The 25733-nt window shown below is 42.2% G+C and overlaps 1 protein-coding gene across 1 annotated transcript in view; it reads left to right on the top strand.

Moving 5' to 3' along the window:
* The window catches only part of ZDHHC8 (zDHHC palmitoyltransferase 8), a 106769-nt gene that overhangs the window by 66822 nt on the left and 14214 nt on the right, over window positions 1-25733 (top strand). Inside the window, exons 2-3 of the mRNA XM_014253949.2 lie at window positions 19354-19475; window positions 22769-22926. Coding sequence (XP_014109424.1) covers window positions 19354-19475; window positions 22769-22926 — 280 coding nt within the window. The remainder of the gene's footprint in view (window positions 1-19353; window positions 19476-22768; window positions 22927-25733) is intronic.

Genomic DNA, 25733 nt, shown 5'->3' with positions numbered 1-25733 from the left:
GCTATACTGGGACTCGCGTGCTTTTCCTCCTTTTTCCTCCTTTAACATTTCAAGCATCTGCAGTTTCAGTAGCACATCAGACACATGAGTTTTTGTGTGGTAGATCCAGTCCATGGATGGTCTGTGGTTACATTAGAATGTATTTATTTTAGCCTTAGTGTGGCCATATGCAAGTTAGCTTCTAAAAGAAAACGGCAGAGGATCCAAATCAAAGTTAAAGATTTGTATTCATTCCACTAAACACAAGGACTTGTGCCTTGCATTGAACCATATAGGAAAAAAATTACTTTTTTTTCCAGAAAGATGATTCAAAGCTTCTTTATTCTCAGAGTTTTCAGCAGTGACTGGATGAGCATCCCTGGTGTTCTGAGCCATCATGCAGAAGTCTGGTCATTGGTGGGAGTGCTTATGGTGGAGGGGCTTTGTCTGCTCCTGTATCTGCAAACAACCACATCTGTTCATCTTTATTCAGGGGACTCTGATGGTCTTGGAATGGAAAGTTTAGCAGAGTTTGGTGTGAGTGCAAGAATGGATAACTGCTTGGCAAAGACTTGTGAGCTTCCAGAACTCTGCATTTTGAGGGTTATTAAATATTTTAAATTTACATGTTTCTGTCTTTCTACAGTCTATATTATAACCTATGAATATTGTGTTCCCAATGGACAGATGCTAGAACTTCACTGGGTATAGAGGAAGGTAGGTGTAACTTCAGAGTAGTTCCTTTTCAACTAAGATTTCTGGTTTTGGATTTGACTTGTTTCACTGACATCTTCAGCAAAATAGCATGGATTTGCATGTACCTTTTTCAGCCATAGTTGATTTATTACCTTTTCACAATCAAACAATAGGGCAAACAATAATGTTAATCTCCTGTATGAATAATACAGCTGCTAAAAGATCAGGAACCACTTCATGGTATAGTCAGATGCTGCTGGTAATTTGTCAATGTCAGGCTCCTCTGAAACCAAAGGTTAAAGATTGCTGCCCTGACCTGTGGTTGTTCCAAGTTCCCATGTGACAGGAGCTGCTCCTGTCAATTCCTTCTACTACTAGAGATCCTTATGCAGTGAAACTGTTCTGTGATTGATAATCTTGAAAAGATTTCAATAGCTCTAAAGTAAAAATTCACAAATGTCACTTTTCCAAATAGACAACATGTGGCAGCTCTCAAGGAAGCGGCCTAATTTTTTGTTTCAAGGATTAAACTTCTAAGCCCCAGTTTCCACTCTTGCCTGCTCCCTCGAGGAGCTGAAACTTGAGGGTGGGGGGATTATGTACGGTTATGCATTTGTGTAAATATGAAACATTGACTGGAAATTGCAGGAGGAGACTGCAACCAAACAGCTGTCTTTGCAAATTTAATATTTACTGCAGAGTTAAACAAAATGCCTTATTGTTTAGAGCATTTTTTGCCTTGGGCATTGGCTTAGACAGACACGTTGGCTGAAAAGAATTTCCTAACTCCCTTTTCCACACAACAGAAGATTAAGTAGATAATAGCAACAATTGGCTGTTTTGATCTGGCCTTGACATATGTTCCAAGCATCTACTTCATGATTCAACTACATTATTTTTCTCTTTCATGGCTGCAGCATTTTACTCCTACTTTACCATTGCTGCCACTTACGAGCCATCAGGGGCTTCTTTCTGAGCCTTCTTTCTGGTCAGAATGAAAGAATTACAAGAGGTTCTTGCTGCATAGTATGTAAATTCTTTATGCACAGGGAGTATTCCTGACACATTATTAGTATGCAAAGTTTTCCAGAGTTAAGAAAAAGCTCCATTGAAGGTAAGAAGTTCAAATCAAAAGCTAGAGGAATTGCATGAGGAAGATTTAGTATCCTTGGTAGTCAAAAGCCCAGAAGAGTTGTCATGCTACATGGTGATGGTAATGAAAGTTGGAGACAATGAATGGCAGAATATTTCTGTGCAGAGCTTTACCCTGAAGTTTCTCTGGCTGTCCTCATGAACCATCTCACCATCTGCTTGGATGAGGCTTCTGATTAGCAATATAAGTGGGTCACATAAGTTTCCTGCATTTTCCCCAGGCAACTGCATTCAAACCTTTTTCAAAATGCTTACTTGGTTTCTGAACAGAAATTATCAGCTGGCAGAGGTTTAACTAGTTCACTCCTTGATGCAAATGGAAGTTGTAGGAAAAGCTGTAGAAGTCCTGCTTTCCTTTCTGTGTGCTGCTCTGTAGACAGGGCCAGCTGATACAGCAGGATGTTGGTGACAGTGTTGCTGCCCATCTCTAGAAGGCAAAGGTTTGATGCTTCTGTCTATCATTTTGACCAGGCTCGAGGGTGGCTCCAGCTGGTGCTCAGCTCCAGCTGTGCTGGAAGGTATTTTTTTGATTCCCGTGCTTTTACTACAGTCCTGTTCCTGTCAGATCTTTGATCAGAAGGAAGAGATGCACTTATACCGAGGAAAAATTGTCTTCCTGCGTGCTTAGGCAACATGTTAGTCTCAGTCTGTCTTATATTATCAGTGAATTGCAAAGTCCACATTGTAATTAGCTTAAATGAGAATATGGAGTAGAGTCTGACACAGTGGAGTTGCAGCAAGTGGTTGCCAGAGCTTTGAGGGGCCAGAGTTTGCAACCACATTAAGACAGGACATAACTAGAAGTACCTGAAATTTGAGGGTGTATCTTTATTTGACCCATTTTCCTCTCACACGGCTGTAGTGGCAGGACATGAAGGAGAACTAAATTATTATAATACCCATAGCACTGTCTTTCTTTATGCTTATTTAGTTGCTGTGTCTGAGTCTCTGAGCAGTCTGCACATGCTACAGGCATTGTCCCTGTTTCAAACATGGGGGTTTCAACACAGAGCACTCAGTGACCAAGAGTTAAGGATCTGCCAGTGTGGAAGTGAGCAGCAGACTGGTAGAGTTGCTTCAGTTACTGAAATTAAAATACTTAAGCAAACTGACTAAATAGGCTTCTGCATCTGCATTGCAGATTTGCACTGACCTGGTAGATCGATGTTAGGCTTGGCTGTGCTAATACAATTTTTCTACCAGACTGCAGTTAATTACCCAATACTGGCTGGCAGCATCCACTTGTGAGGGTGTATCCACTCTGCAGAGATGGGATGCTTAAAGAGCAAAATATTTCAAGGTGATTCTCGCAGCCTGGCCTCCACTTGTGGGTGTTACAGTGCAGGAAAATCCATATAGCACTGGAGGCAACAACACTGGTTGGCTAAAATGTGACTGTATGGAAACTGAAAATGGAGGGGAAGGTACAGTAATCCAGTATGGTAGTGTTGGCTTTTACTGAGTATATATTCAAAATGCCATCATTAAAGACAAAGGTAAAACATGTTTTTCCTATTCACTAGAAGGACTTTGTGTCTACTGAAAAAACCAGAAATTTCCAAAACTCAGAAGTTTCCAGAGAAGTAATGAGCAAATGAATGTGTCCTTTCTGAAAACATTTTTTGATCCAGGAGATGCTATTCTTATTATGCCTGTTTGTCTTTGTGAACTTCTGTGAAGTCACACTGCAGTTAGACTAGGTGTCAAGCCAAACACAACTGTTTGTAATATTGTTTGCACACAAAGCAAGGTGTGGTGTTAGAAGTAGTTTTCAGCATAAAAGCAAATTACTAACAATAGATTTCACTAGTAGAAAAAAATGAATCAAACTGGTTCAGCCAACAACTTTGCCAGTTAAAAAAAAAAAAAGAAAAAAGCCTGAACAAACCCTGTCCTTTCTGATGGAGGTTATCCAACAAATCTTTCACACTGTTATCAGTCTGCAAATCAACTTGACACAGTCATTGGTTCCTATAATTTGAGATTGGGTGGTAACTGCTGGATTTTAACTCACTTAGGGCCCACTAGCAGAGCCCCTTGGGACTGGCACTTTCACCATTTGACATGGCTCTGTCAGGCAGCTGCAGGTCATTTACTCTGGCTCCTGAGTCACAGTGTAGGAACCCTTAATCCAAAACGAATGCTGGAAATTGTCCCCTGTGGACCTGGCAAAGTCATCCAAGCTGAAGACAGATGGGAAATTACAACAATTTGCAAGAGAGATGTTCCAGAGAGGTTCTGCTTTTCGTGCTTTGTGCTCCTAACTCAGGGAGGGGGAGCTGGAGGTTTAACTGTCTTGCAGACAGCTGTGAGCCTGGGTGCAGACGATTCTGGAGCTTCCCGAACTCCATGTGGTGTGTGTGTGTGCATCATGGGGTGGTGGAAAAACAAGTCACGCATTCTCCAGCCTGTCACCACGGGCTTTCTTCCTTTTTGAAGGGCGCTGAGCACTTTAAGTTCTTTTCTTTGTCACTGGCTGTGCTGTTGTAAATGAGCAACACAAGACTGTGTAATTTGAACAATTCAACACCCGAGTGCTTGTGCAGGCAAGGGCTCGGAGTTGAATCAAACACATAGGAAACAAACTCCTGGCAGAAAGGGAACCTGTTCTCCTTGGCTGCTCCTCCCTCTGTCCAGGCAGCCCTTCTGCCAGAAGTGCACACCCAGGTTGACTTTTCCGAAGGAATGGTTGAACTGCACGGATGGCAAGAGGCCCCTCGGTGTCTGGAGCACTGGCACAGGGGCTCCAGTGGGAGCACATGCTCTGCAGGCTCTGCTTTTTCTACATCTGTTAGGATGTTCTGAATTCACGTTAACCCCCTTTTTGTTTCGCTGGCACAAATTGTGAATAATTGAAAACATTTCCAGTTCAAGGCAGGGTTCTGCTTTCTTGGCATCTGTTGCTATTCAGAATGAGGATACTTACATTTTCTTGCTGGCTGTGTTTACTGTATCTTTAGCATAACCATATCATTCTCTCTACCTTGTTTTTTTCCAACATACACAAAAAGTCCCTGGGAAACTAAGCCATGGTTATATGAATTTGAGAGAAGCAAGGAATACCAAAGGAGCTGCTGCATAGCAGTTACTAAAGAAACAAGGCAGATGCATTTTCTCATCTTGCACAGTTAAGACAACTAACGTGGAGCTTTTCTTTCTAATAACCTTCTGAAGGAGAGCTGTGTTCACTACAGCCTTTGCAAGCATGGAGTCTTACAATTCAGAAATATTAACAATTCCTAAATAATTATTAATTCAGCAAAGCTGATTGCTTTTATTCATGGCAGGAGAGGATGCAGTCAAACCATGGCCTCCAGATGTCCCAGGGACTGTGGTTTGCCTTGAGCTGTCATGGGGAGGGAGAAGAGAGAATATGATGCTTTGGAAGCTAAATACAGAGTTAAACTGCTGTATGGCAGATGGATCTGGTATTGTAAAAAAACAAAAACAAAACAACCTGCTGATATCTCTGTTTATTGTTGAACAGCAGATGTTGAAGAGCTGATAAAATAAGTGTGTCACTTATGTCCACGGCATAAACAATGTTAAAGGCTCTTTTCCTCTCTGTAGTGTGTGGAAACAGACCTATAAGCGTGACAGAATTAATATCACAAGTAAGAAGCTTTGGGAGGGCTTTTGTGACAGAGGATGAGGAAGGGGATGGGCCCCACTCCTCATCTGCATCTCCATGCCCAACCTGCAGCAGTGTAAATCTCTTGTTTAAGGATGTACAAGTCTGTTGCTGAGAATCTCACTAATTTCAGCCATTCTTTTAGTAAAACTCTGTCCCTAGTTGGTGAAATTCTCTTGGGATGGTCTACAGCATTTTCCAGTTAATTTTTATTGACATATCTTTGTATTGTTTTAAATGGAAAACAAAATGGCTGAAGTTAATGTTAAAAGTGAGGTGTTTCCAGAGGAAAAAAATGTGCTGAATTGTGGAATATATAAATTGTGAAAAAAAATAACCCCCAACCGGGTCACTCAAACTACCTGACTATGCTTTTTCAGGTAAATAAGCAAGAGCCTGTTTTTAGTCCAGTGAATAAGTGAGAAAAATATTACCTGGATGACTCAAATGTGCATCCTGGAATTAAAACATAAAAAAGCCACTCTTCTGGCTCTGAAAAATAAATTGGTTTTCATATTCACCAAAGGGTACTTTGGGGATTTAACTTCCCAGAATCATGGTTCATTTCTACCTTGTTCTTGCCCTGTGGAATCAGGTGCACTGCACTACAATTTCAGAAAGCACAAGTTTTCTTCAGTTTTCTTTAGAATATGAATTGCAGCTCCATGCTTCGATCTTCTGATTACTCTGATTTCCTTTTTTTTCGTTTTCTCCCCCCAGTCAAAGGAGATGATGGCAAAATTTTATCTTAGCAAGCTTTGCTTTTGTGTCTGTGGCCATTCTCCTGTGATGTGCAACTCCACACTTCCCCTATCCATTGTGGCAGACTCATCTGCTGTTGAAGACGAATGTAAAGGGCAGTGAGGTATCCTAGAGTTAAAGAAGTTTTCTAGTATAAGCCAAAATTAGTTTGCTGGTGGTTTATGACTTTCAGGAAATATTCAAGGAAGGAACGACAGGAGGGATAAGGGATTCATTCAGAAAAACTGAAGAGTAAATTATTTTCATTACACTGTGTCAGCTGTTCAGCAAGAAGTAAGTGTTCATTTTTTTCTGAAAAGCAGAATGATGGTCCCTGCTCTTTAAATTAAATCAAGGAAAAAAAAACACAAATTAAGAACTTAACAAAGTTCAGGAGCAACTGGGTATTTAAAAAGTACACATACTAATGCAAGCTATTGCCACTGGAAGCAAGGACAGAACTTCACAGACCAAATGTCCCACAGTTCAGATCTGTAGCCAGACCTCTTGCTTGAAAATTTGGCCTGGAAATTTCTCAGCAGTTAAATCATAAAATGCTTGATGATCCACGTTCTGGTCCCAGCTGGGAATCTGGAAAGTGTAATGTTTAAGCTGAATATTCACTTTGATTCTTGGAAATGAGAACAAGTTTCGTCAAGAAACTGTGTCTTTTTTTATTTTTCTTTTCTTTTCCATCCCTGAATTGGTTTGCCTATTACATATTGTTAGCAGATGGTGGCACATATGTCATTTCCATAGTCTTCTATTTTGGTATGGGAGCTGCTAATTGTGCCATTTTGACTTGGGAGTATTAAGCTTTGTTAATGCATCTCAGGTAATTGTAATTAGCTTATGTTCCTGAATTATGGCCAAAGAATTGGAAGGGTTTTGGTTCATCATATCCAGCACATAATTGTACCTTTTCTGGTTACGCTGCGACTCTTCCAAAGAAATGCACCCCAAAAAGGCAAAACCCATGGGCTTTTAGTGAACAGTGAGGTATTAATAGGGAAAACAGCTACCCTGTGTCCACTGCACTGTGTGAGCAAGCTACTCTTCTGCCATCAGAAGTTCTGAGTGTGGGGGTGTAGTCAATAATACAAAAGTAAAGCAGTGACACTTGCTCCACCTCTGTGGCTGCTGGGGGGATACTCAGCTCGTGCACTTTGGAGTGGAATTGGCAAGAAACAAATCTGTATACCAGGCTGAATGCCACTTCCCTGTCTCTGTAATTAAGATGCTATCTCCTCACAGGATGTTTTCTAAGAAAGTAATTTTGTTTTCTGTCAACCTGAATTGAATACCTGTGCACCAGCACAAATATTGGAAGACTCGCTTTATATTTTGTCCAAGCTGACAGAGACACTTAGACCTAAGGTGGTGATGCTGCTAGGTTTCATTATTTAAATAAAAAATAATTACTGTTAATGTGACAGTCACTGTGGTTTGGTTTAGGTTTTTATTGCTCCCCAAAAGCATTTTGGTTTTTGATGGGTTCTGTAATAAGATTTTCCCTGCAGGAGAAGCTGCCTCCAGAAGCCTGCCCTAATCCTGTTAGATGGTAAGCAGAGATGTCTCAGTCACTGATGTGCAGGCAGGGGAATCTTGGGACAGTGATTTAATAGTTTGACAAGGCTGTGAATCTCCTCCCTTAGTGATTCTTCTTGGTATCTGCTGAGAGACTGCATGGGAACAGCCACGAGTCCTCTGCCTGTGTCACCTTTGCCCTGAGCTTGGGACATCTGTGTGAAGCTCTGCCCATGGCCTTCCAGACCCATGGAGGCACCTGAGAATGCCTTTGAGTGGCCACACACCCAGAGTAAAGAAGCAACTGCTCTGTGTTGCTCTGCTGCAGGAGGACGTGTGGGACTGCTCAGTCATTTGATTTAGAACAGGACAGTAGGAGGGAGAGAAGATGAAACAGTGCCTGAAAGTCGAGGAGATCCAAGGAAAGGAGAATAGTTCCACAGAGGGAAAAAGAAGGCAGATTTCTAGTAGAGATGTTTAGAAAAAGGCTCTTTTGACTCTGCTGCTGCCTGGGGGAGTCCTTCCCAAAATTTGAAAGGGGAATGAAGTTGATGTTGTTGCTGGGGAAGGATGGAGATAACGAGAACAAACTGAGTTTGATGTGTTTCTTCATTTGATGAATGCAAATAGAGGAATATGTTTAGTTTTATAATATTTTCACCGGGTTAGGCAGTGGAGTTGTGGTTTTGCACCCTTGGTTTTGTTTGAACTGTGTATATCTCTTGCTTGCAATATAATCTTACACATTTGCTTGCAGGCTCATGTGTCCCACTACCCTCTGCTGGGAGAAATGAGGATTTTTCAGCTCTGTCCTTGGGCCCAAAACAGTCCCACACCTCTGGCAGAAAAGGGCTGGGAAGCAATTTGGGAGGACCCCAGTTCTGTCCTGCTGTTGCTGGCATCCACTCTGCAGGGAAGAGATGTGGGGTATAAAAATGTGTCGCTGGGTTTCAGAACAATGCATGGCCAGGAGAGGTGGTGCCTGTGGTAGCAGGGAACTGAACAGGATGGTGTGTCCTGGTCTGTTTTGTTACCTTGGCTAGAATTGTTAGGTCTGTTCCAGTTTATGATTAAAGGTGTTTGCAAAATAGGCTGAATCACTGGTGATTCTCCTCTGATGTCCAGTTTCAAAAGGTGGCTGATACCAGCTGGTGACTTGAGAAGGGGTGAAACATCCCAAAGCAGGTGGCCACAGGAGCATGTTCTTTCCAAATGCAAAGTTCTTATGTTGAAACATGAAGGTCTCTTATATTTTTCTTAAATCAGCTAAAAGAATTTTGATTTTTTTATTCTCTGCTAAAAATCTTAATATATTAGGGTGCCTTTATACCTGCTATGCAAATGTTCTTTTTCAGTGTAGTGAGAATGAGGTATATAAATGTCATGCTCCCAGTTCAGGTTTCCGTAAAGCCCCTTCAAAAGGATATTCCAGAGGGAAATTAAACATGAGATTCTAAGTGAGGCTTTTGTTTTATTACATATTTGCTCCAGTACTTGATATATGAGAATGTTTACACTTTCTACCCTGTCTTCTATATCTGTTTGCAATAGAGGTGCCTCTATCTCTTTGTTTTGTTTGTCTCTTATATAAAATATGAAGTTCCTAATCATTTTGGTTCACACAGGGGAAGCTTGCAATAACTGCAGTAATTTTGCTGCACTATGTGTCTAGAAATCTTGAAATGATAATTCAGATTGGAACTGGTTTCCTTTCCCACATAAGCAAGCGATTGCATAGATGAACAACCTTGTGTAGCATGTTATTCAGGCCATTGACAGGTATTGTTTCCAGATTTCAAAGGCAATACAAGATCCAGACAAATCTGCAAGAACCTCTGGTTTCAATTAGTTGTAAATTTCCTGAACAGTGTTTTCCAGTTGTGGAAGAAATTTAACTGTTATCACCCACCTGACAGTATTTTCCTGCCCCTCCTTTGTCCAAGTCTCTGTAGTGCCCCAGTGCTGCAAAGAGCAGCTGGCAGATCTGTCAGAGCCAGCTGGGTATTGGGTATGTAGGTACATTTGGTACATTGGTACATTGGTGCATTTGGTACATTGGTACATTTGGTACATTGATGCATTGGTGCATTGGTACATTTGGTACATTTGGTATATTGGTGCATTGTTACATTTGGTACATTGGTGCATTTGGTACATTGGTGCATTGGTGCATTTGGTACATTTGGTATATTGGTGCATTGGTACATTTGGTACATTTGGTGCATTGGTACATTTGGTACATTGGTGCATTGGTACATTTGGTATATTGGTGCATTGGTACATTGGTACATTGGTACATTGGTGCATTGGTACATTTGGTACATTGGTGCATTTGGTACATTGGTGCATTGGTACATTTGGTACATTTGGTATATTGGTGCATTGTTACATTTGGTACATTGGTGCATTTGGTACATTGGTGCATTGGTGCATTTGGTACATTTGGTATATTGGTGCATTGGTACATTTGGTACATTTGGTGCATTGGTACATTTGGTACATTGGTGCATTGGTACATTTGGTATATTGGTACATTTGGTACATTGGTACATTGGTACATTGGTGCATTGGTACATTTGGTACATTGGTGCCTTTGCCCTGCCAAACACCTGGGTTGTGGAGGCAGTGTCAGACCTCACCTGCAGTGGATGGCCTGTCCTGTCCTTCCAGCTCCGGTCATGGAACATCCCTGACAGGGCCGGCTGGCATCTCACTGCTGGTTCATGGAGGAGTGGCACATGTGGGAGAGGGATAAGATCCTCTGGTGGGATATTCCCTGGCAATGCCCACTCCCCCAGGCAGCCCCTCCAGCTCTTTTCAGAGCAGTGTTTTAGCAGGGCAGCTCTCTCCCTGATGCAGCCCCGTGGCTGCACCCTGACACCAGGACACCCAGCCTGCCCAGGATCAACCTCAGACACCTGGGCTGTCTCTGCTGGTGTTCCCTGCTTTTCTTCTTCTCCCCTGCAACTTTGAAAGCACGTCATGTAACCCCGTTCTCTGCTAATCCACCGAGGACATGATCACAGAGTTCAGAGCTCACACTGAATGTTTCTTATGCATATTGGCTCATTGTTAATTTAAGTGGCACATCCTTTAATCTAATAGACGCTGTCTTTTAGTCAGGTAATTGCTCCACTAGCTGTAAAGGGATGGTATCTTGTGAAGTTTAATTTCTTTCTACTGAACTCATGTGGAAAACGAATATCTAAAAAATCAAATTAACTTTTCAACAAGGGTAATATAGACTGTCTTTTCACTGATGTCACCACCTCCCTCTTTATATCATAATATTTCTTTACTTGTTTCTCTCTCTCTCTCATCACCACATACTTAAAATGAGCTGCCTTGTTTCCACTACACCACTATCTCATGAATTCAAATGCTGAATGTGTACTAGAAGTTCTGCCAGTCTGTGGTTGGGGAATATATTGAGCAAGTGTACAAATCCTTGAATGCCAGTAGCTAGGATCACCTCAAGTGTGTCTGAATTAGGCTGCTGATAATTTAAACTTGTTTTTAAAAGCAACTCTGTAGCAGCAGCCCATCTTAGCTTTCCACATTGCTGGATTCATTGCTTGGATGTGAATTGACAAGGATGAAAATAATAGAGAAACAGGAGAACGTCTTTCAGCCAGGGAGGGGCTATCCTGTGCTTTTTTTCCATCTTGGGATCTGGCAAATGCAATTCCATCTATACAACAAAAACTTGTGTTACTGATTGCTGAGAGGTCTGGGAGGTCGTGAGGGTCACTAGTGGTGATCAAATAAACGGTGTTCTTTGTTAATCAAGGAAATGGGACTCTGGTGGACTCAGGATGAGGGGCTGTCCTTTTTAGCACTACTGTAGTTGGTGTGACATTCATTTTATAGTTCTGATGTTTGCAAATTAGAAGCACAAGTTGGCATTCCACATGGTGTTTTCAAAAATACTCAGAAAAACTCAGCTTGTGTAGTGTGTGTGTCCCCTTCAGACCCTGTGAATTATCTTGTGCCCTCTCTGAACACTGGACAGCTGGACTCTCATTATTGCTGGAAGTGGTACACATGGGAGCACAGACAGGGCAGTGCAGCCTCGTGCACTGAGAACTCTGCTGTGTTATGAATTATTGGTTCGTACGGCATCTTTTGGAGACAATTCTCTGATTTCCCATTTATCAAGGTTTCTATGGCTTGATGATTTGCTTTTGTGACCTTTGGAATGGGCTGGAAGTCGCTCAGCTGTTGCAGTGCAGCGATGCTGGTGGCCAGCTGTATGCAGACAGAACTGCAAAGGAATGCTACTGAGTAGCAGTTCCTTCTTTTTCTAACCAAGTGGATTTAAAACTTCCAGTGTGACAGGGCAACTAGTGTCTCTCCTGCTGTGGTTATTCTGCAGTTACTCCTTATTGCCCTTCTCTTCTGTCATGACCCAAACACCACCCATACACTCAGCTCTCTTACTGGCTGCTGGAAAAAGCAGGGTTCATTTCCAGCAGCCCAGCATGGTACTGATAAAAGGTAGACGCACGTCTGAGAAGCCCTGGATTACACTTGTCCTTGCCTCTTCCAGCTTGTATGGCATTTTAGGCTTTGCAAAGTCCAGGATTGAAAAAGCAAACAAAACGTGTTTGTCTCTGGATTTGTGTGCTCACCCCATGTGCCTGCACCTAGAATCTGCTCTGATTTGCCCAAACACTGGCAATTGGCTCCTTTCCTGAGGCACCAGAGCATTCACTGCTGCTTGGAGTGATGCTGCTCACAGCCCATTAGACACTTGAAGTGCCATGAAGACTTACTGCCTCACTTTGCTGTCAGCATCATCCTTCTCATACAAAAACATTACCTGTGTGCTCTGAAGTCCAGCCTGTGTGTACCCCAGATCAGTGTGCACTGAATGCCTTCCCTTTGAGGTGCAAATGAAGAGCTGGGCATTTCCAGTGCTGCTGCACTAATATAGCATAATCCTTTACAAGTACATCAGAACCTCTGTCCTGGGCCTTCACATATGTCAGTGAGTGCAGACTGACTCTGAGCAGGTCCTTAACTGTAGGACAGTGCAGATTTCAAAGCAGTTTGTAGAGCAGGATTTTGCAGGGTTGCTGTGTATTTGCAGGTGAGCCCAACCCCTGCCTGCCCAAGCCCTGCTCTGAGCAGTGTACAAGTGCAGCTCCTGGCTGTAGCCAATGTTTTGGCTACAGCTGGGGTTCTTGGGCTCACAGCAGCTACTGAGTGTGCAGAGAGCATCTCTGCAAGGCCTGCACACTGGGTCCAGCCCAGGTGTCTGCTGGCCATGCACACGATGCGGAGTCACAGTGTCACAGCTCAAATAGCACGTCCTGCCCACTGGCTGCATGTCTGGGACGGCTGGACAGCTTCTGAATGTGAGGATGATGGATATGTTTACCCCTGTGGTGGTCTCACTTAGATTGGGTTATTGGTATTCTTGTTCCTTCTCTGTTTCTCCCACAGTAGTTCACATGACAATACTGGTTTTTCTCAAATATTTGAAGACTGTTAAAAAAGGGAGGAAGGGAACATGATCCAGAGCTTTCAGGCAGCTTTGTGAAAAGGGTAGATTGCGTTTTACTTTGGGAGTGATGTATAGCCCGGATAAGATTTTTCACCAAGGACCATTACATCTCAAGTTGACTTTTTAATTGATTTAACTCCTCTGATCTGTACATTGCCAGACATGAGCCACTAGCCTTTGGATGGAGTCCAGAGTGTAATGGAAAGTTCACTGAAACCCCATCAGCTCTTGTTAAACCTGAGTGAATTCTAGCCCAGCACATTTCTTGTGAATAATTAAACACAGTTAAGCAGGTGTTGGATTTGAACCTCTATCTCTAGAGTTCATCTGTATTTCAATGAGGAAGGGACTAATGAAATTAATGTGGTTTTTGGTGGTGGGATTTGGGGTGATTTTTTTGCCTCTTCTGATGGATAACTGCACCTGAAAACTCGGGGTAGATGTTCTGGTAGGTCCTTTTTATCACCAGCATGAGCTGTTGTATGTAGCTCTCAGTTCTCATAATTTACTGCTTTTCAGTAATAAATTTTCCAGTATTTACTTGTCCTTTTCCCATTTTTTGGTAACATTTGGATTTGTTATCCTTTACTTTCTGTCAGTAAAACTGCCATACTCACAGTGAGAGTGTAATGCTATGGCAACGATGTACTATCTGCAGTCTTACCAATGAGTAAGATATGGTGCAGAAATTAGTTCACTTATCAAAATCTGATGTGCAGAGGTGAGCAAAGAACCTGGCAGTCCAGAACCTCCTGCTCCTTTTCACAAGACCTGCTGTTCTGTTTCACATTGGTTATGACACTCACATAAATTCTCTCCTGACTGTTTCCAGTGATGCCTTCTTAAACCTACAGATATCTCAGCACCTTGGAAAATATTTTTAGATGTACAGTAATCTTCATGCTGTCTTTGATAGTGAGAAAAAATGGAAAATGAACACATTTTTTTTTTCTTCCATTACTATTCCAGAAAGGTACTTTTCTGTAATTTCAGGGTAGGAAAAAGCATATAAATAGAAAAATCTCACCCAGACTGGGAAATGTGAGAAATGTGTTAGATTAACACTGCTAAAGACTAAGAGAGCTCTGCCCTTCTCTGCTCTGTGGTGCAGACTGGGCCATGCACAGCCTTCAGGATGTGTCTTGCACCTTCTCTGTCCCACATACAAACTAGTAGAATGGTCTTTAAGGTACAGTGTTTACATCCAATTCCTTCTAAATCGTGGGTGTTCAGAATCAGTCAGTTGACAGCTCTTTCATTTATGTCCCAGCTGGTGCAGTGCTGGTTGAAGAGGACTTTTACCCCTGTGGACCTGTCCCTCCTCTGGTGTGTCCTCTCAGCCATCCTGACTGTTGTGCCTTACAGGTTAGGGCAGCTTTTGGGTAGCCCAGGATGTTGGTTCCAGCTCCCAGGGCTGATGTTAGAAATGTTAAATCTTTGGTCGGATGATTAGAAATGGTTTATATGGATTTTACAGTGAAAACATGTTCCTAATAGTCAGGTTTGGCTAGAAACTCTTGGAAAGGAATCAGGGACGGGCTTCTACACTCTTTGGTCATTGTTTGAAAGTTTCCAGTGAAATTAGTACTTGTTCTTAGTCAAATTATGTTTGCTTGTTGACCCCTCTTATCTAATTAGTCCCTACTTCACTGAGCTGCTTCTACTTGCATGCACTGAATCGGCTATTCCACGTTACTCTTTTACCACTGTAATGGTGCCAGAAGTACATTTGAGTTAAGAGATGCTTTCTTTTGCATGTTATAACCCCATGCCTTATGATTTGTGGAGAAATGAATCATTTTGTTATGCATCAGCCATTTGAGGCTGAGGGGAAGGATGTGTGGTAATCTCAGATTACTAGGTGCAGCTGAGCAGCCAATTACACAATTTTGAGGGTCTACTTAGTAGGTGTGGATAATTGTCCAAAGCCTGGATGCCCATGTCTTGAGGTTGCCACATCTCTGTGTGCTGTACAAGCAGCTTCAAGAAAGGGCAGGGTTGTAGCCTCCTGCCCCGTGTCCTGCTCCTTGTCTCTGACCTCCAGACATGTGCACACATGTGCTTGTGGTGCCCCAGGCAGGCTGTAAAATGAACCACCGTTGTTTGTGGGGTAAATCACAGACCCATCCTCACACCACGGCCCAGCAGCAGGAGCCTCACCCCTGCCCCGTTCAGGGGAGGCTGGTGGGTGCCTCCAGGAACACAAACACCACAGCCACCAGCCTGGCCCTAACAGAGATGCTTTAAGGCTTTCAAACTCTCTGCCCTGCAGTGGGGAAGATGGTCTGACGGGGGTCTCATTTGCAGAACAGGTAACGGGGGTGGCCAGGGGGAGTAGGTGGTTTTTGGTGGCTCTGTCATTGGTGGCCAGTGTCAGAGTTCTTGGAATCCTGGGCTCTATTCTCTGTGGTCTACTGTCTAACCATGTTTTAATGAAAAATACCAAATCTTAATTTAGAGAAGGATTCAAGAAAAATGTCCTATTCAATTACTTAATTATAGGTGAACTATAATTGTAAGACACAAACATGTCTTGCTACAAAGCACCAGGCAAAAAAAAGCAGAAAGGATTATTTGTTGTTTAATTTAGCAGAGGAAGGCAGCTGATCATGCTAAGTCTATCTGACACCTAGCAAGTTGTGTGATCCTATTTGTTAATCTTTTTAACTTTCCGTTTTATTAGGATAGGGTTTCAAGAGCAAATAGGATAAATGAGATTAAATCTGTCACCCTGAATTACTCTCCACTGAGTTATGAACAGAATCACTCTATGTCAGAGAAGTATAATTATAAGGGAAATGCTGCCTGTGTAATTGTGTGCTTTGTTTGGAAAAATTAGAGATCCGTAATTATCCCCAGTGTGCCATAGTGGCTTGTGCTGGCTCTGAATTTCTACAGTAAACAAAGCCAAGGAAAGTTTCTCTTTGGAGCAGCCCTTGACTCAGTGTGGCTGGTACCTGCAACAGTAGCAACATTACCCTTCAGGTCTTCTGGTTTAAGTCAGGCTTCCAATTAACTTGGAATAGGACACATTGTACAATCACTTTCAGAGAAAAATCTGGTGGTGCTCCATTGGAGGATTATACACTGGTCTTGGCTCTATTTAATTCATATAGCCCTATAAAAGTTGTGATACCCTTCCTGCTGTATAATTCCACTGTGAGATGAGTTGAAGACACAAAACTGTAGCCTCTTGAAGTTTTGGGTTCGCCAGCCAAAGAAAGCTTTAAATCATATGTGCTGTTTGTTTGGATTTGCAAGAACGTCTGTGAGGAAAAAGGAAAGGAAAAGTTCAGTTATATTTGTTCCTGTATAATAGGCATAATTGCTGCTGTAAGTAGATCTCCTGGAAAGATAACATACACAAAGTAAAAAGAAACTCACTACAGGTCCTGCTTCAACACTTCTGCAGCTTTCTTCTTGAGGCAGAGGGGCAGAAGCCAGGCTTTTACATGATGGACTGGTGATTAAACAACCTGCTAGGCTCAGATTAGAATTTCTGTTATTTTACCAAAAATTACATGTGCATTAGTGGAGAGGGACAGGGAGGCTGCGTCATTTTGGTGAATCCTATTGGAAATTTTATTTTCTTTTTCAGACCTTTTTACAATTATGAGCCAGGACTTGATCTCCACATCTGTTGTTATTGGCCAGTCTAGTTTACAAATGAGGCCCCTTTTGTCCCATCTAATTTTATGTAATCTGTGATGCTGCATAACAATTCTGGGAAGAAGAAATGGAAGGATTGTGAACTGACCTTGTGGCTAGTATGTACAGTGACTCACTCTGTCCTTTATTTCAACTTCTATGAAGCGTTTTCAGATACACTGTTTACCCATTAAATGAGCTGTGCAGTTTATTCTATAGCTAAAATTCTTCCTAATATTTTGATATATTTTTTGGGAACATGACAAAATAAATCACAAATGAGAATGTTAAAAAATGCTTACACTAATCATCTGAGACAGTCTCTCTCCTTATAATCTTGTTCAGAGTAACTAGTTAAATTTAAGAAAGGGTTTCCTGTCCCTTGATTTGCCAACCTACGTGACTTTACTGCCGAGGACATCTCTCCTCCATGCTTGACAAGCAATGGGTAACTTCATAATCTTGCTCTGTGTAGGCAGTTACTTCATGGGAAGAAATTAAGTCAGTCATGCCCATTACTGAATCTAATTTTACTATAATTTAGAGGGAAGAGCTCTTCCCTGAGTAGAATTGATTTTATAACTGCTTACTTCAGGATTTATTTTGCTTTCCTCCAAAGGATGTGGCAGAAACTGTTGTTAGTGACAGGCCTGCAGCTTGCTTGGCAAGGTCACTGCAGCAGCACCTTTCCTGGCAAGTGAGAAACTTGTGCCTTTGGTTTTCAATCATCAGCAGCTGCTTTGAGGCAAACTGAGCAAGGCAGCAAGTCAGTATGACCTTGCTACTTGTTGAAATTCCACCTTTTGAGAAACATAAGGTTCTTAGGGTAGGTATCTCATAGGGTCAAGCTATCTTTGGCTGGTTTTTTTTCCTTCTCCCTTAGTCAGCCTGGAGGTTTGGCCCTGGCAAAAGATGTGTCTTGCTCATGGCTTTACAGTTCATTCGCCCTGGGTAGGACTTGTCCTTCTTTTCCTCACTCCAGGCTGAGTGAAGCACACACAAGGAAAGGTCCTTTTAAAAGCAGTTTGCAGCAGTGCAGTGGTAAAGCCCAGCTGTGAAGAGGTGGGGAGTGCAAAACAATCTCTTTTTGCCTGCCCACAAAGAAATGGGAGATGAAAATGTGGTGACTTTCTAACATTGGCCACAAGAGCACGTTTGACAGTGTCCCTTGAAGGTCAGTAACACCATTCTCAGCTGTTCAAAGCAGCTTGTTGGTAGCAAACCCAGTGCAAATTCACGGAAGAAGGCTGCTTGCTTGTTGTTGTTTTCTCCTTTTTTGCACAGGCTTCAGCCTGGCAGACAGTCAGATCCAACTGTAGATGTAATGCAGGCAAAATACCAGAATACATGGGCCAGTGTGTGATTTATGCTAACAGCAGCAGGCGTTGCTGAATGCCTGCCTGCTCAGCAGCCTTGGAAGGTCCTTGGCCATCAAGACACATGGAAATCTAAGGAGCAACTCAGTGAGGGGTCTTTTTTTCAATTACATACTTTGACCCACATTCTTCCTTATTTATATTTGCAAGTATGATGAGATCGATCATATTTTTCTCCTCAGGGCCCCTGTAACACCAAACCTCCTCCTGCAGACAGGAGAAATACATTTGGTGGGGTGTTCAGAGGTTGTGAATGGCTGAGTGAATGCACACTGCTTTTTATTTGGTGAAGCTGCCTGTAAGGCAGGCTCTTTTCTGCCTCATCATGCCCTTCTCTGCTGGTGGGAAGTGTTCTTTGCAGTTTGAACAATTTTCCTCTAATTAACAGACATTTCCCCATCCTCTTTCCAAAGTCTCCTACTCGTTCTCCTTTACCCTTTACGTTCAGTTCCTCTCAGCCTCACTGGGTAAGCAGCAAATCTTTCTGGTGCTTCTGAACATTGTTCACATGGCATATGCCATCCACTTTCTTTTTGATACTGCATTTTCACATTCTGCTGACACCTGCAAAGCCCATGCTTGGTCTGACAAAACTTTCCCCCAAGGAGAGGTTTTGTAGTGTTGGTTCTGAGTGTTGAAAACCATGGAAGCTTAGTGAGAAGCGAATGTGATTCTCATTGCCCCTGCTTTGGGGATCAGTGGTTTGGATCCTATTGTGCTTTACACCAGGGAAAATTGAAAGTAACCCCAGCTGCAACAAGGCGGTAGAGAAGGTAACAGAAATGCAACAATGGGATGAAGCTTTTATAGAGAGTAGTAAAACGCCAGGTTGCAGATAAGGCAATCGGCTGGCAAAGCCCTGTGAGCCCTGTGAACAATCGGTGCTTTCTGTGCTCTGGAACAAAGCAGCTTTACAGAGGGTGTTGCAGTGATCACTGAAACTGGCTCCGTGGAAATTTCTGTTGCATTGCAAATTCAGCCTTGCTGCATGGCTGGGGGGGCCCAGAGTACTTCTCTGTGTGATGGTGGTGAGTGGGAAGAAACAAAGTGTTACAGCTGAAAGAGCCCTTACCCATAACTTTTCTTCTCCACAGGTGCCCCTGGTTGACAAAAGCCATCTCCCCAGCCATCCCAGTGTACAATGGGCTCGTTTTCTTGTTTGTACTGGCAAACTTCAGCATGGCAACTTTCATGGACCCTGGAGTTTTCCCACGAGGTAACAGAAATGGGAATGTTGCAGGGGCTGGGGAGGGGAGCATTGAAAACCCAAGCCGAAGGAAGTGCCAAGTGGCCAAACACACAAGTTGATGATTGATCTTGTAGACTTTATTTATTTCTTTACTATACTTGACTGTCAGTAGGGGAGGGATGGAAGTGAAATGCTGGATACCCTCCAGCTCCCTTCTGAGCTCCTGGGTGTCCTTGCACTTGCTCAGACTGGCACTCGAGGGCACAGGGTTGTGTAGAACGGTTCTCCTTGCATAGTTGTCCTGAGGGATGTGATTTTGATTGCTATCCCCTGTGTCATGCTGGCTCACTGGATTTAAGTCACTGTCTTCGCAATAGGTAGCAGAGCGTGGCAGAGGGGAAAGGCTAAACTTTCTGAAACAGTTTCATCAAAGCAGTCCTTCCAGAATACCTTAAAAGAAATGCAGAAGCATTGAACACTAGAACAGATAATGATTAAGGTTTGCCTTAGAGTGTCTAAAAATGTGTACATTTAGAAAAATATTCCTGCTTAAATTAGTACTGATTCACAGCTGATTAAATAGGGTAGAGATCACTCAGCTTTTGTAATGGGAACCACAGTGCAGCTATCTCTTTTAACACATCCTAATGAGAGAATTATCACCTCATTTTATCTGTCTTCCAATAATTATTCACACGCAGTTTGCAGCAGAGACTGCTCTAGGCAGTCTGTCTAACCCAATGGATCTGTGCTGTCTGCAAGCTGTGTGCTTTTTCACCTCTATTCACCAGATTCAGTGTCTATTTCAGATTGATACCTGACAAGAACAAGGTACCAGTCCTGCTGGCTTCCTTGAATAGCAAGGCCAGGTTTCTCCAGGTAGCAGATGAGCATCTCTCTGCCATTCCTCTCAGCTGTAGCTTCTGAACCCCTGATCACATGTTGCAGCACTCCAGTTAAGGAAATTACTGCGTGCAAAGGCAAACTGAGGCAGAAGCAAGATTCAGTCACTTGTGTAAGATCAAATGATACAGTGTATAGGTGCTTAAAGCTACAAATGCTAGTGGTTTTCAAAAGAACTTAGGCAGGTGGAGTTTTAAGGAGTTTCCTGGACTTGTTAGTTTCTTTATCTCAGCAGAGATAGCAATGTTTAATTAAACATTAAACATTCTCAGTCTGAGAATCCAGTGTGTTTGTGCAGGGCAGTTCTCTCAGAGCAGAGCTGGACATCACCAGGCCCCAGGAGTGATCAGTGTATTGTCAGTTCATACCTTCCTTTGGGCTTCTCTAACTTCCTTTTGCAAACAAGTTCTTCATTTTGGACTATGCATTTAAGGAAGAAACACACAGGGAGATCAAATAGAAACTTTCTCATCGCCGTCCCTCCCATCCCATCTCCCTTTACACAAGGGAGTCAGGAGCAAAGCAGGAAGAGGAGGAGTTCCTAAAGTTCACCCCTCTACTGTCTCTCACTTCATTTGTGGCCTTGGCCTTGCATCTCTGTGCCGTGCCTGTGCTTTGTCAGGAAGTTGCTGGGAGCAAGGGGAGAGAAAAGACATGGCATTCGTCCTGAGAGAAAGTAATGGAGGAGGAGTTTAGATGTGTGAAAGAAGCAAACTGATAAGGGAGAAGATGGAAAAGACTATAAATACCAGTGCTAGGAGGAAAGAGGAGCAGATGTTATTTCAGATCACAAGTGTGCATGTGAAAAAAATCTTATCACCACCCCACGCCGCCCACAGAGCTGCCAGCGCAAGGAGTTCAGGAATTGTAGGAGTGACTTAAAATTATTACACAGTCACTGTGTTTGCTTTCTGCTGTTGAAATTAGGTTCTTCTTGGTTTTCAAGCTTCTTATCACATTTCTAATAGTTAGGAATTTACTTCAAAACCAAAATAACAATAAGCAGTACAAAAGCTGAGACTCTAATGAAATCACACATTTCCTGTAAGGAAGCCACCAAAAATTTATTAGGAAAATAAGAGACTTGGCTGCTTCATGTCAGTGGATCAGTGTATGAGAATCTGTAGTAAGATACATTCCTTTGTCAATGTATTCTTCTGCTCAGGTTACTAGAAACTGGAAATAAACACATTTCCAGGTATATGATATGAGCTTACGGGTCTGGCAGATAGAACTTGGGCAGCAGAAACCCAGCTTGTTGAAGAGGAGCTTAATCAAACTTCCAGATCTGTTACTCATTTTTTTAAATATTCCTTTTAGTTTGTTTGCTCTCTGAATCTTTCTGGTATGAATCAGGATTGGCTCTGTGAGTGAATTTCTGGTAATACACCAGAATGAATGAGTAGGAAAGGAAGTATTAAGTAACTGAAATTGGGGCTGCCTTGAAAAATCTGATTTACAGTCTAGGCTTAGACTGGCAACATTTTTTGCTGGCTAACTATACCAACAACAATTGGCTTTCAGTATTTTTGATGTGAATCTGTTTTATACAAACTTGGTGCTTGAATTCTGCAAAAGGAACATGTTTAAATGCATGTAGGTATATACAATGTACAAACTTTTTGTCAGCATAGTCAGATTTTTTATAAAAGCTTAAATGGTTTGACTGTTCCAGTGTCTTGTTTTCATCTGCCCACATGTATTGCACAGCTTGGGCAGGTTTATAATGGTATTGGAGAACCTACAGACGGTATTTATAGAAGTGCCTAAGGGATTTAGTCTGGCTCTCTCTAAGAGTCCCACTGACTAGTTATGAAGGAAAATTATAGGGAATGGTGCCAGTACAGCACTCTGCTTCCACGCACAAACGTTAATCCAGAGAATACTCTTGCAGATAAATACTGTAGCAGAGCCAGATCCCAAGCTCATCTAAGCGAGGGGAGAAATTCCCTCTGAAGTCAATGGAAATTGGATCGTGATAACACATCTAGAGAAGATTTAATATAGAACTGCATGACAGTAATTGATGCTCCTCTGGGACAACATTATCAAATTCCACCTAATTTAGAGCCAGTCAGCCAATGCCAGCTGCACTATAATGTTTAACCAGGTGTTAAATAGATGTGAACTTCTTAGATTTTCTGTCAGGAGGAAACAAATGGAGATCACAGGAATCTAGAATTATATCTTTTCTTCCCAGTATACATTTGTCTGTTACAGACTGGGTTTTATTTTGTGCATTTATTTTTATATGGACTCTTTTCTTAAACAGGGCAGAGGTGAGGAACCATCTGTCCTCTGCATCCTCCCCAGTAACGGGACTGTGCAGTGTCCCTGTGTCCCAGCCACTGACAGGATTAGCTCTTTTCTCTTTGCCCTCTGCTGTCTCCACTAACCCTCAGTTTTGCGTTGAGCAGCAGACGAAGACGAGGATAAAGACGATGACTTCCGCGCGCCGTTGTACAAGAACGTGGAGATCAAAGGAATCCAAGTACGGATGAAGTGGTGCGCCACCTGCCACTTCTACCGCCCGCCCCGCTGCTCCCACTGCAGCGTCTGTGACAACTGCGTGGAGGTAACCCTGCTGGGGCTCAGGGCACTCCAGGCTCTGCCACGGGGCTGGGCTTGCACCTGCTAGTGGAAACAGGCGCTTGGGTTGTCCCAGTGTTCCAGCTCCTGGAAGTTCACAGCTGCAGCCCCGTTGGGCTCCCACTGAGCAGTACCATTTGAAGCACAGCCCTCAGTTATGTGTGTTACAAATGCTACAATGCTTGTTGTCAGCCCTGTTGCCAGCAAGAATTAAAATAAAAGTGTATAATGCTGGCTGCGTCTTCCTTGAAGTAGCTGAGGGATTGTGACTGTAAAAAAGGGGTGAATGGGAGAGTTGATGCAGAGTTCAAGAGAGCAAGAAATTCAGGGTGAACCATTTTAACTTGTCATGTGTGAACTTAAGGCTCATCATTTAATTTGGAGCAAACTGGTGCCTACCTTAGTGGACAAGCAGAGAAGCCACAATGGTGTGTGAGTTCAGGAGAACCAAACTCTGAGTTCAGCAAATGGTTCTCCAGTCAATGGAAGGAGCCCATATTTGATTCAGCACCCCAGCTCAGAGCATGAACTCATTCATATTTCTAATGTTGATTGCTCTGAATTAGGGCACTTCCTTGATTTTTGATACCCTAGGATCTTGGTGAGTCACACAGGATATTTGAAAAATAACCCCTGAACAGTAAGATGTGCTTTTGGGCTATAAGCATCTCCCAGACATATAGGTAGGTACAGAGCACTGTATTCACAGCAGTGTATTGCCAAGGGACTTTTTATTGCTGAGCTAAAAATTCTACTGCTAAAGGATCATTTCTGCTGCAAAGTCTATTTTTTTTTTCAAGAGTAATATGAAATCTTTAATATGTCTAAAATATATTCAGCTGTGCCATTAAAATGAAAGGAATTACTAATCAGGAGGGGAAAAAATACCAGAGTCAGCTGGAATTCTGTATACACTACCTTTGTCCTAATCCTCTTTGCCATAAGCAAGGGAATAGAGAAAGCAGCACAGTTACAATTGAGAGAAAGGCTGCCTGGATTTATCTTGTGTCAGTCATATATCTAAGTTATAATTATCTGGAAGCAGTGCTGTGCCTAGTAACCATCAATAAATAGGACAAGGCTGTACTGTTTTGGAAGGCTTTAGAAGGATGTGGGATTTTAGAAGCCTGAGAGTGAGGAGCTGCCAAAGTCCCTGGGTTGAGGGGAGTAGCCACAGCTATTTGTAAGTTGTGACAATTTGTTTAGACTGCTGTGAATTGTTGGATAGAGCTGGATTTTTGGTAGGAAACTGGAATCGTACATTCCTAGTTTTAAAACATAAATGTTTTCACTAACTCAAGATCCTGAGGATTGTTTAGATGATGGTAAATTCTCAGTTGTCCTATGGATTTTCTTTCTTCCACCTTCCTGGTGGTTCAGCATAAAAATTCATTTTGAGTAAATTAAGTTTCCTCAGAAAAAGATTGCCCAGTGCTCACTGGTATAAACACTTAAAGTTTCATGCTGATGTAAAGCTTCCATGGGAGTCAGTTCTGCAGCAGAAATGAAAATTGGAGGGAATCCAAAAGGAACTGCATAAAATAGCAGAAGGCAAGGTGACTCTGGCTAGCCCTCAACAAGTTCTATTGACAGTCAGGTCAGTTGAATGTTCCCTATTGTTCAGGTGCACAAGTACAGAGCTCTGCTTGTAATTATATTATTACTGCTGTGGAGGAATGTAGGTGAAAAGTGTTAATGACTTCTGAATCAATAAATCATGGCCTTAAACATGTTTTATTGATTCTTGTGATGCTTATTTCCCACTCACCTGTCATATTCTAGAAGAGCTTTGAGACAGTAACAGGAGTGACTCTGCTGGCTTTCCATATAGGATCCACTCAGGGTTGTAGTTCACATGTTTTCACTTTCAGTCTAGAATGTACAATAAAAATTATTTTCCCAAATATAAAACTTTTGAACCAGTTTGATAAGAGATTGAATAAACAGCAAAAGCAGACAACACTTGTAGAAACAAATTAAAACTTAAAGCACACTGTTACCAGAGGGACACAAAAATGAATCTGGGAAAAAAGTAGTCAGATTTTTGTTTTCCTTATTGAAATGTTTGCCATGAGTTCTTACATAGTTTCATAATCCATAGGTATTTTGGGCTGCATACAGCCAGATTTGCATAACAGAAAGATGTTACATCAGTATTTCAGATATAGCCTGAGATGATCTTAATATTTAAGTTGCCCCTGTCATTTTCTAATGTGCTTTGAGAAAGCTCTAATCCATTTTTCGGTATTTTGTAAATTTTTGGTAAATGCGTTGTGCAAAACTTAGAAATACAAAATGCCCTGTGTCATCATTGAGCAGCGCTTAAAAATAGCATTGCCACAAAGCAAAGAATAAACAGTTCATTTGTTGGCACAATGAATGTGTAATATCTGCTCTGAGGAACACAGAGGTAAGGAGGGTTTATTTCTTGCACCTGATCTTGTCTTCACGTCAAGAATAATCCCATTGGGGACAGTGGATTTACATGCTTATAAAACTGTAAAGGCACTTGGAGGGTGTCTGTGGCTCTGTGCCCTCATTATTAAATCTCCTGTTAAAAGGGATTTGCCTTTGTGAGGGACTTTGGACTTGTGACTGAGACAAATAGTTAGATTTGGATTCATAACTTAATGAACCCGTGCAGAACTTTGCCTGTGTCTGATCCAGCTGTTGCTTTTCTTTGTGACCTGCTTGGTAAAAAGGTACTTCTGTGATGTCCATTGTTCAAAGTGGACTCATTTCAGTATAAATACCAAAATGTTGGACAGGGAATTCTGCAGCACTATTGCATCT

The sequence above is a fragment of the Pseudopodoces humilis genome, chromosome 20 (assembly GCF_049639895.1).
Source record: "Pseudopodoces humilis isolate 2021_Gansu_Grassland_sample_001 chromosome 20, ASM4963989v1, whole genome shotgun sequence".
NCBI classification, from domain to species: domain Eukaryota; kingdom Metazoa; phylum Chordata; class Aves; order Passeriformes; family Paridae; genus Pseudopodoces; species Pseudopodoces humilis.
This window is presented reverse-complemented; position numbering and strand designations above follow the sequence as displayed.